This window comes from Boleophthalmus pectinirostris, unplaced genomic scaffold (genome assembly GCF_026225935.1).
Source record: "Boleophthalmus pectinirostris isolate CB_2022bp ecotype Guang Dong unplaced genomic scaffold, ASM2622593v1 HiC_scaffold_22, whole genome shotgun sequence".
NCBI classification, from domain to species: Eukaryota; Metazoa; Chordata; class Actinopteri; order Gobiiformes; family Gobiidae; genus Boleophthalmus; species Boleophthalmus pectinirostris.
The window spans coordinates 13,418,290-13,429,409 of NW_026571190.1; the positions used below are offsets into that span (position 1 = coordinate 13,418,290).

At 36.4% G+C, this 11,120-nt stretch overlaps 1 protein-coding gene across 1 annotated transcript; it reads left to right on the forward strand.

The window, feature by feature from the left end:
• The first annotated feature begins 1,372 nt into the window (after positions 1 to 1,372).
• LOC110155948 (aspartate aminotransferase, cytoplasmic-like) lies at positions 1,373 to 10,987 on the forward strand. Its single transcript, XM_020920124.2, has 9 exons — positions 1,373 to 1,607; positions 4,580 to 4,761; positions 5,345 to 5,468; positions 5,538 to 5,650; positions 6,702 to 6,806; positions 7,181 to 7,331; positions 7,866 to 8,031; positions 8,536 to 8,678; positions 9,973 to 10,987. The coding sequence occupies exons 1-9, from the start codon at positions 1,499 to 1,501 to the stop codon at positions 10,110 to 10,112; spliced, it is 1,233 nt and encodes a 410-aa protein (XP_020775783.1). The 5' UTR covers positions 1,373 to 1,498; the 3' UTR covers positions 10,113 to 10,987.
• The last annotated feature ends 133 nt before the right edge of the window (positions 10,988 to 11,120 follow it).

Below are 11,120 nucleotides of genomic sequence, written 5' to 3' on the forward strand. Positions count from 1 at the left end.
TTGAATTGAGGACTGAATATCGGTAATATTAGATTTAGACGAATAAATAACTGTATCATCAGCGTAGAGTTGAATATCACAGTCTGTGCACGCAAGGGGAAGGTCATTAATAAAAATAGAAAATAAAAGGGGACCCAGTGAGGAACCTTGAGGCACGCCTCTCTCTATTATGGAGAAATTTGAAAAGCTGCCTTTAAAGAAAACACATTGTTGGCGGTGATGAAGATATGAATTGAACCAAAGGAGAGCGGACCTGTCAAGGCCTATAGAATGAAGCTTGTCCAGTAAAAGGTAATGGTCAACCATATCAAAAGCTTTTGTGAGGTCAATAAATAAGGCACCAGTGAGCATATTATTGTCAAAACCCGAAAAAATATCATTGGTAAATTTTAGTAAAGCAGAAGTTGTTGAAAAATACTTTCTAAAACCAGACTGATAGAAGATTATTTTTCAATAAATATTCGGACAGTTGATTAAAAATTAATTTCTCATAGACTTTAACAATGCTATTGATAATTGAGATTGGTCTATAATTATTAAGTTTGCTGGGGTCACTCCCTTTATGGAGGGGTATAACCTTTACACATTTCCACGCAGATGGAAGTCTGTTGGTGTTGATTGGCATGGCAGCTGTGCTTCTCTCAGTCTGTCCCAGGGCAGCTGTGGCTACTACAATGGTTTACCATCACCAGGTATAGAGTGAATGAATAATGCTGAATGTAATGATCTGTAAAGTGTCTTTGTGACAAAAAATGTCTGTGAAAAGTGCTATATAAATAGGGACTTACTTACTCCATACAGATGTACAACAATTCACCATTATGTAACAGATAACGCTTCCTACAACTGTACAACTCACCCCTATGTAACAGATAACCTTTTGCCCTGTCATTCATCAGATAATCTTGTATATAACTGAGACTTTATATTTTATTACTTATTTTTCTATTTTACTTTGACTTGTAGATATACATTTATATAATTATGCCTTATTTGACACCTATCTCTTGATATCTCTTTTGCTACTTATTTAGAATTTATTATTACAATTTATATATATTTTTTTTTACTCTTTGTTATTATTTTATATTGTGATGAGTGAGCTACTGTGTCCAATAAATTTTTCTTGTGGATATATATTTTGTCTAAGTCTAAATCTATGCACTATCAATTAATTAGATTTTTAAGACTGATACGAGATAATAATCTTTTATTATCTCGTATCAGTCTTAAAAGTGATCTCTTATCAGTCTTACAATGCTTTGATTGCTGCTTCTTGTGTCCTTTTTTATTGCATTCTGATTGGCAAGCTGTCAACTTCGCCCGTAGTGCGTGCTTTCCCATTGGCTCCCTGCGCCCACGCCCCCTTGTGTCCGTCCTGAAGCGGCTGAAGGTTGAACTGTTCCCGGCGTCTCCTGCTCCCTCCTCCGGTCTCTGCGATCAGCTGCAACTCGGTGTATTCTCCCCACACTCCCTGTCTTTACAGAGCCAACGAGCTATGTCGGTGTTCACAGACGTGCCCCAAGCCCCACCGGTAGCTGTCTTCAAACTTACGGCCGATTTCAAGGAGGACCCACATCCGCAGAAGGTGAACCTCGGAGTCGGAGGTAGGGGAAGCTAATGCTAAGCTAAGTGAAGCGCACTAAATCCTTGGCATTTCGTCCCATTGAGCGTAGGTTTAGTTTATGCACTTTTTCGCAATAATCATGAACTGTATTGTTAATGTATGGTCATGAATGAGGATTGAAGTAATTATTAAACACTCTTAAATTACGTTTAAAATGCACGATTTAAAAGTAATCTTATGAAAGTAGTGACCGATGAAAGTGAAAGATGTGTGAATTTCCCATGATCACCCTACGCAAAAACAAAGAAATTTTCTCCTATTCTCTTATAGTTATAAACTCTATTTTTGTTTGTTTTTGAGTAGTTTTCCCATTTTTCCAAGGTAATTCCAACAACTAAGCAAGTGACCTACCATAGCTCCGCCCCTCACTGAAACGCCTGGGTTATGAACGTCCTCCAAGCTAATGCTACGCTAATACTAAGTTAGCCTTGTCTGGAAGAATGAATGGGAGAACTACGACTCATGACAATGCACTTGGATCCTAATTATTACGACAACTTTCCATATCAGTCAAACCTAATATTTATGATCGTAGGGCTATTTACGGTCATTGTTTATGGTTTGACCTTTGCAGCATGCTAACATTGGAGCTAGCAACCACGAATTAGCCTATAGTTTGACAGTTGCAGCAAATGTTTATGAAATGAAAGGGATTTAGAAAAGCGTGACATGGCTTGTGATTGCTCAGTTTAGTGCTTAGATTGGTGTATGCTATAATTATAATTTTGTCATAAAAGTTAGTTTTGGTGTCTGTCTATTCTTGTTGAAGGAATACGATTTATCATGTAAGAAAACTAAAAACACAAAACTCCCCATTCCTGCTTTAAGTAGTTCTATTCCTTAAATTGCCAAAAACGGTCTGTTATTGATTTTACATTTTGTTTTTCAGTAAAGTTAACGCTTTGCTTTTGTATGTTATTTATTTTGGAACAATTAATAACAATTACTGTCTAAACCTCTTAAAATGTGCATCTTCTGGCATAATAGTTACAGAGGGTGTAATTCGGGGCTATTCAACTTATGTTTTGTTACCCTCTTTCTCTTTAGACCAGAATTTAAAAGCTCTCTGTATTTTACTGGTATACTCTGGTAAGTTTGTTTACACTACAGTGGCTAACCTCACTGCTGGTTTGACTTTGCATATAATTCCTAAATCACACCAAGAAGCTCTACGGCATATTGGAAAGATGTCATGTATTTCTGAATCAGTTGCATCTGGGTTGGTCCCATTTTATCTGATTTAGTTCAAATTTAGTCTTTGTTTGAATTTTTCTTTGTGATAAGGTACACCCACTATTACTGGATTGACCTTGTAATACTCCTTGTCTGGGACGCAGCAGGACTTTGAATCTGTGATACTTGATACAGGATTCATGGAGTTCCTATGGAGTCAAAAATAGGCATGGGATGATATTTGAAATTTGATGTCACGAGTATCATGGACAATATAATTGTGATTAATGATTATTTCACAATAATGATGAAAGTTGCTGACAGTTTATGAATAACTGAAAAGAATTGAAAAGTGAAAACAACAGTGATCTAGAAGAAAACATCATGGATAACTTTCTCTGCCCTTTCTGGTGACAATATATAATGTTGATTATCTTTGTTGCCTATTATCACAGTTATATAAGATGTCCTACAAACAATTATAGTCAACCCTTTTTATCACAATAAAAGATATTATCATTTATTGTCCTAACCTTAGTCAAAAATGCAGGTAACTTACACCCACTGCTCCAAATGATGTAACACAGAGGTCCTACCATACAGATTTTGAGTAAAAAAAAGAAACAAACTTGTATCCATTTATTTATTGTGACTGTTGATTGATTTTTGCCAAAAATAATGGCCCACGAAAATCTACTTTCACAAATTAGCTTTTCACAAAAATATTGAAATGTTATATGCTATATTTATATATTTTTTTATAATGATTATGAGAACATATAGCATCTTCTATTGCTTTGCTAGTTTAACTAATTAATCTGATGCGCTGAGACCAAACCGAATGACACATGGGCACATAGACTAGGCCAACTAAGAAAATAATGTTGGTCTGATATCACAATACTTTTTCATTAACAATATCTGAACAAATCCTGTAATATTACTAATACCAATATTGGCAATGATATGTTGTCCACCCTACTTAGATTTGCATTTGGGTCTTGAAGCCTAATAAATAATAGGTTTTTATTGTGAGGAGAATACCATGATTAAATTGTATGTGGGATTTGATCTTGTTGTTGCATGACAATATTGTGTTTGGTTGTTCAAGGGGTTGTTGGCTCTTGGCAGCTGTGGCTCTGACTTGCTGCAACACGATTCTCAGTAATTAAATGTACAATGGATCAGTGGAATCTTAGAGTCTGATTAAGGTTAACCTCAGATTTTTGATAATACTCACGTTACTGTGCTATTCTAGGCTTTCCCACATACAAGATTATGGCTTTATGCTTATGGTTTTACACTGTTGCCACAACTAAACAACTCTTGCTTCACAAGAGCATGCAGTTCCACATGGAAAGCTCAGCATTCTAACTCACATCCTCCTTTCTGAGGGGTAGGAGACGGAATAACCACTCTGCCACAGTAACACAGGAAGGGTATGGAGAGTGAGGGGACAAATTTTGTCTAAAATGAATACTGTAAAAACCTACCAAATTAAAATGTGTAAAAACGGCCATGTGTAATACTGTGTCTAGTTTGCAAACTAGGGCCGAACACTTCTGATATCATAATCTATACAGTTGTTGTGATGATTGAAAAGGCATTTGTCAGTATTTTTGTATTTCCTTTAGTACTTTTTAAACTGTGTTTTTAATTTCTATTCTTTTCTGATTGTATGTAAAGCACTTTGGAACTTGCTCAGAAAAGTACTATAGAAATAGAAATTATTAATATTATGCAGCCCTAAAATAACATTGTATCATTTTTGTCTCTTAGCGTACCGTACAGATGACTGCCAGCCGTGGGTGCTGCCGGTGGTGAAGAAGGTGGAGCGCCTTATTGTGGAGGATACATCTTTGAATCATGAGTACCTTCCCATTCTGGGACTGCCAGAGTTCAGGTCTGCAGCCTCCAAAGTGGCTCTGGGAGATGAGAGCAGTGCAATCGCAGAGAACAGGGTGAGCAGCGGCCACCAGGGGACAGTGTTGTGTTTAAAAAGGGCAAAACCGTTTAGTAATAAACAGACATAGAGGGAACGAGGGAGGGAATGAGGGAACATAAAATAACAGTTGGGCAGTTTGCTTGGAAGGAACGGCAGTTGCCCAGCACATTTTATTATGTGTTATGTGGCTGGCTCATTAGAGCAGTGCTTTTCAATTTTTTCTTCTAGCGACCCCATGTTAACTCCTTAACGTCCTTCTCTCACCTGAGAAACCTTTGTCTTATTAAAGGAAAATATCATTGTTTTCTGGTTAATAATGATGTTATAGAACATTAGAAAATACTTTAGAAGCAATTAAAATGCCATTCCTTCTTTAAAACTCAATGTAGTTTAGACAGCTTTTCTATGAACTCCAGGGACCCCCCAGGTTGGGAATGACTCCACCAGTGGACACTGGATAAAAATGATTTTTGAAGATGAGATTTAATTATTTTATAAATGTTGCCTTTATTTGACAAAATCTAAAATAACCTTAGTCAAAAGAAAACATCTGAACTGATTAAAAATAAGTAATGAAAGTAAACCCTTGTGTGTTGCAGGTGGGAGCAGTGCAGTGTCTGGGGGGTACTGGAGCTCTGAGGATTGGGGCAGACTTCCTCCGTCGCTGGTACAATGGCACCAACAACACGGCCACTCCTGTCTATGTCTCTGCGCCCACATGGGGTCAGTATTCAACTGAAGTGTGCTATGTTTAAGTAAACAGCAGTTAAAATTTCAATCATCTACTTCCAGAGAACCACAATGGTGTCTTCTCTGATGCTGGGTTCAAAGACATCCGTCCGTATCATTATTGGGACGCTAACAAACGAGGCCTGGACCTGGATGGACTTGTGGACGATCTGGAGGTTTATATTTCATTCAATTAAATTTCAGCATTTAAACTTTTATTGATCTCGGAAATTTATTTGGACATTTGAACAATAATGCACCCATAATTTGTAAAGTATGTTATATTGTGGATAGGGATGGGCATTCGATGAAATTTTCTTAATCGATCGTCGGAAGAATTAACGATCGATTATCGATTAATCATTAACGTTTTTATATTAAAATGATCATCATTATTATTACTATCTGCACTACTAATCTGCATAAATAAATTCAACTTTACAACATATAAACCGTAACCACTCTAGAGCCACATCAGCCCGTTTGACATTATAATGTGTTTAATTCAATTTTGCGCAACTCTCACAGAAACGAAACTTAAAACCGCATCGCTTATTTGCATAAACTAAGCGAAGATAAAAATACAGCTCTTGTGCGCTGATGCAGTCAACTTCTCTTAGATTAAAAGACATGATTCAGTGGAATACAGGTTAGTGTGACTATATTTGCGTTTGTCAAAACCAGGACACCGTACAGGGACTCATCATCAACATTGCGCTACTCTCACCTGGCAAAGCTTTGTCCAGTGGGAAAAACCACTGGACACCGAAACATATGTGCTGCTTTGTACACTGTGCACATGGCCTCCCACTTGTCCCGACCGGAACGGAAAGCGTGTCATCGTTAAATACGCATTTGCGCTTTGGCACTAGCAGGCTGACCGACTGTTTGTGTCTCGCTCCTTCTGAGTGCAGAGAGCTACATGTACGGATCCCTGTTTGGTCACGCTACGCACAGCAACTTACATTCGGTTTATCGAGTAAAATGTAACGTAATCGATGAAATTCTTAATGATCAATTATCGATTAATCGACTAATCATGCCCATCCCTAATTGTGGAACATTCCAGTCAATCCAATAACGCCTCCATGGAGACAAAAGTTTCATAGTGCACCTTTTTAAGCACCAAATTATATTGAATTACAACAATAGCAGTAGAGTACAACAAAAAGAATTTGTTTGCTCGTTGATTAAACAATATATTTTCTTTGTTTATGTATCTGACAGAAAGCTCCCGAGCATTCAATCTTTGTGCTTCACGCCTGTGCCCACAACCCAACTGGCACCGACCCCACACAGGACGAATGGAAGAAGATCGCAGAAATCATGAAGGTAATCGCCATTTTAAAGAGGCAAAATCTGTCTTTTTAAGGCAATCTGTGGCCTTTTTAGTACTACATGTTTTACTACAAATATAAAATACTACTGTCAATTATCAGGAACAGGTGAAGGGAAGAAGAGGAAAATTGAAAGCTGTTTGAATTCCTGAAGGCTTTTTTTCCATAAGGCTGCAGCCCATTTCTGTTAATCTGCCTCTAGTACTGCTCTCCAAATGTACTTAAAAGTTTCAAAGTATGCATGAAAAAAAAATCTTCAGTACTTTTTAACTTGATTTTGTAGCATAGGGCAGGCTTTGTAATGATGCTGTGTGTTTGTTGAGAGAGTTGAGGTTGACCTGAAAGAATTGTTCATGTTTTTGTTTCCAGAGGAGGAACCTGTTCGTGTTCTTTGACTCGGCCTATCAGGGCTTTGCTTCTGGAAGTTTGGAGAAGGACGCATGGGCCATTCGCTACTTTGTCTCTCAGGGATTTGAACTGTTTGTGGCTCAGTCTTTCTCCAAGAACTTTGGCCTCTACAGTGAGTCCCCTGTCATAGTTTAGAGTAGTGCAAAAGAGGTTCCTTTTTCAGAATAAAAATCTGAAACTTTTTTTCTCATGTCGAGTTGGTAATGAAATTTAAGAAATGTGTATTTATAGCGTGAATCAAGAATGATGAAGAATGTACTTTAATTTACATTAGAACATCAGTCAATCAGCATAACTATGATACAAGTATCAAGGTCGATTTCAAGAAATTGTATTTTAGTTGACTACTTCACATTCAATTCAGGAGATTACTCGAGAATATGGATTAAAAGGCTGAAAAAAATAAAAACAAAGAAGCAAAAATGTGGGGCCCCTGTTTTTGTACAAAATGTAACTTTATAGCTTCTAATTTTAGTTAATCAGTGGGTCATAACAAAAAAGTATAATTTTGTTATACCAGTGCATTGTTTAGTTACTATTGACTTTAGATAGATGGTGCCACAGTGGCACAACCCACTTGAATTCTGTGTTTTAGTTTAGTATTTTTATTCAATCTCTCACTGTATGTTTCTGTGCTCTGTTGTAGATGAGAGAGTGGGGAACCTCACAGTTGTTGCCAAAGATGGTGAGAATCTGGCCAGGACCCTCTCTCAGATGGAGAAGATTGTGAGGACAACCTGGTCCAACCCTCCGTCTCAGGGCGCACGTATCGTCAGCAAAACACTCAACTGTCCAGAGCTCTTCACAGAATGGTAAAGGATCACCATTTCTGCTGTTTACTATGAATAAGGTCTGTGTGAAAGGGAAATTGTACTTTCCAGTTTGGTGAGATCTTGTGCAGTTAAACCTGTCCAGTGTATGGGTGACCATTAAATCCTTACACCAGGTGAATGTTAAGATGAGAGTTTTGCGGTCATTTTTTCATCCTATAAACGTTTGGGTTAAATTGTTGCTATGACAGAAGTCTATCATGAACAAATTTCAGTTTCATTACACTGGGGGTTTATTGGGGCTAGCACTGTTTCACACATTTAATTTGTTCATGACCATTATTGACCAAAATAGAAATTTTAGTTTGCTAACTCATTTAAAGTTTTGTCCCTGTATAACTCATGTATGAGCCCATTTTCCCATGATTTATTTATTTTTATTTGCACAGACAAAATTGTGCAATATTGTAATTAAACTTTAAGAAAACCTATGAAATAACAGATCAAATAATAGCTGAACGAATTCCCTGTCTCTGTCCTGTGTAGGAAGGCCAACGTGAAAACTATGGCAGACAGAGTGCTGCTGATGAGGGACCAGCTTCGCTCCAAGCTCCTAGCTCTGGGGACTCCTGGGACCTGGGACCACATCACAGCTCAGATTGGAATGTTCAGCTTCACCGGCCTCAACCGTGAGTAACACTAAACCATATACTATCAAATGTCTGGAAATATAGAGCAATTTCCATACAAACTTGGTTCAAAAGATATCCATGAGTTTCAAAATTATCCAAAAAACAAGACCATTGCTATAGTGACTTAAAATTTTTGTTTTATTTTCAAATGGGCCCGGTCAAGCAGAAGTATACAGCAAGACCAAAAATTCAAGTTAATACATCTGATATAAAAATGTATTCAACAGATAGTATATATACTCTAGTTTATGAAACTGTTGACCTTTTTTCTGTACCATTTTTGGTTCTAAAGTTACATACATTTTAAACATACCATGTATGCAACATGGAACAAAAATTATTTCCCAAATTTCAAAGACCTGCAAATTGATGTATTTCATCATATCTTGTGTTATTCAATCTTTGAACTGTTGATGAAGGTACATGATTTTTCAAAAAAAATTATTTAAAATGATAAAAATTTGCTTGGAAGGACTGACATATTTTATAGAAATAGTTACCTTTCATTTTGAAGTAATATTAAAGTATTCGTAAGAAAAAAGATGACAAATTATGTAAAATCATGCACCTTCTAATCTACTTGCTTGCACAATTTCGTTACCATGACCTTTCTTAATAAAAATTCTCATTACTCAAAAAGTAAGAGGTTTTTTCAACCTAATCTTGTACCATATGGTATAAAACTATATTAAGCAAATATTCAAACCAGTTTGTTAAGGATATGTAAGTGGGAACCGGTAGTTATCGCTGTTTGTATTTATTGCCCACAAAGTGCTGCTTATTTCATTCCCTCCGTTACCGTCATGAGTTTTTTAAATTTTTTGTCAACAACTTGAAAGAATATCACAGGGTTAACTTTACCCTGTTGGAGTGTTAACTCTTTCCTACATTCTGATACCTTACTTATTTCAAGAGTCCCTCTAGTTTCTGAATAAGAGCTATTTGAATGTAAAAAATCTGCCCCTGTTTCCCTCCATTACCGCTTGACCGGATCCAAATATATCTTTTGAATGTGGAAAAAGTTGTCAAAATGATGCAAAACAGAAAGCTGAAATTTGCATGCATACCAATGTTTGACTGAAGCACTGTGTCTAGCATGAATGCGGCTTGTGTGAGAGTGTTGGTGGTGGTCATGGGGTGGCACTGATTGGCAAATTGTATTATTATTATTGTAATAAAATTATGTAAATTCATTTGGGGAAACAGGGTAACTTGTACAGTAGTAAGGGTTAATTTTTGTATATCAAACATGATTTTCTTTAGTCTAACTCGTGTTTTGTCTTGTCCACAGCCAAACAAGTGGAATACATGGTGAAGGAGAAACATGTGTATCTTATGGCCAGCGGTCGAATCAACATGTGCGGACTCACCACCAAAAACATCGACTACGTAGCTCAATCCATCCACGAAGCTGTCACCAAAATCCAATAAGAAACACCTCTATACTCTCCTCCACTTCCTCTCTCCGCTCCTCTTTACTCTGCTTGGCCGTAGCTTTAACCAGTCAGGGAGCTAGATTCTGTGAAGGAACAATTGCAAAATAAAAGCACTTTTTTGTCCTTGCTGTTCACCGAAGAAGACACTTTAATGATTTGAATTAATGGAATACTGTATCTTTAAATGTGATATTGAACAAACATTTAATCATATGTAAAATATAAATATATCCCCATATTACTTCTGTATTTTGGTCAAAAGCAAATGAAAATCCTCCTAAATACAACTGTGTATATATAATTGGCTTGACTGAAATAGGAAAACTTTAAATGATTATTAATTCATAAGATAAATGAAAAAAGTAGCACAATTATAATGTTATCTCTAAATTCACTATCCCTCTTCTGTACATGTCTATCTTCAAAATATTTATTGTGAGCTGTCCTTCAAATGAATTCACTCCCAGATAAATGCACAGGGTGATTTACTTAAATGGGTCAGATGTCATATTTTGGTCTGGAATTGACTTGAGAACAAGAACAAATGTACATTTCATTGTTACTATAGTAAAGTGCAGGAGTGTCTTACTGCCAACTGAAGACAAATGCATTTCAAGTATCCTTTTTTAACAAGAAAACTGATGTCTTGTTTTTTATTGTCTCAATCATGAATCTATAATTACTAATAAGACATTATTATACCTCTATGGGGGTATACATTTAAGTATCAAGTCAACTATAATTGTACAAAATGTTGCATTGTTAAAATGTAATAGTACTTCCGATTAAATGCATAAAATTTCAGTTGGCAGCATTACGCTCTTAACGGTTTTCACTTCAAATGAATAAAAGTTGTACTGTCAGATCATATTTGTGTGTTGTTTGTGGAAAGGTAAGGTGTGTGTGTGTGTTTTATAAGTAATGTTAGTATACCGTATTGAATTAATTCTCAATTTATATTAATGTAGGAGAGGTAGTATTCTCTCAGTCCATGCAATAAAAA

What these genes read in the sequence shown, in the direction of transcription:
- LOC110155948 (XM_020920124.2), top strand. Translation starts at nt 1,499, where the DNA reads ATGTCGGTGTTCACAGACGTGCCCCAAGCCCCACCGGTAGCTGTCTTC. An exon ending in GGTGAACCTCGGAGTCGGAG is followed by an intron (nt 1,608 to 4,579) that starts GTAGGGGAAGCT and finishes TTTGTCTCTTAG; the next exon opens with CGTACCGTACAGATGACTGC. An exon ending in CAGCTTCACCGGCCTCAACC is followed by an intron (nt 8,679 to 9,972) that starts GTGAGTAACACT and finishes TCTTGTCCACAG; the next exon opens with CCAAACAAGTGGAATACATG.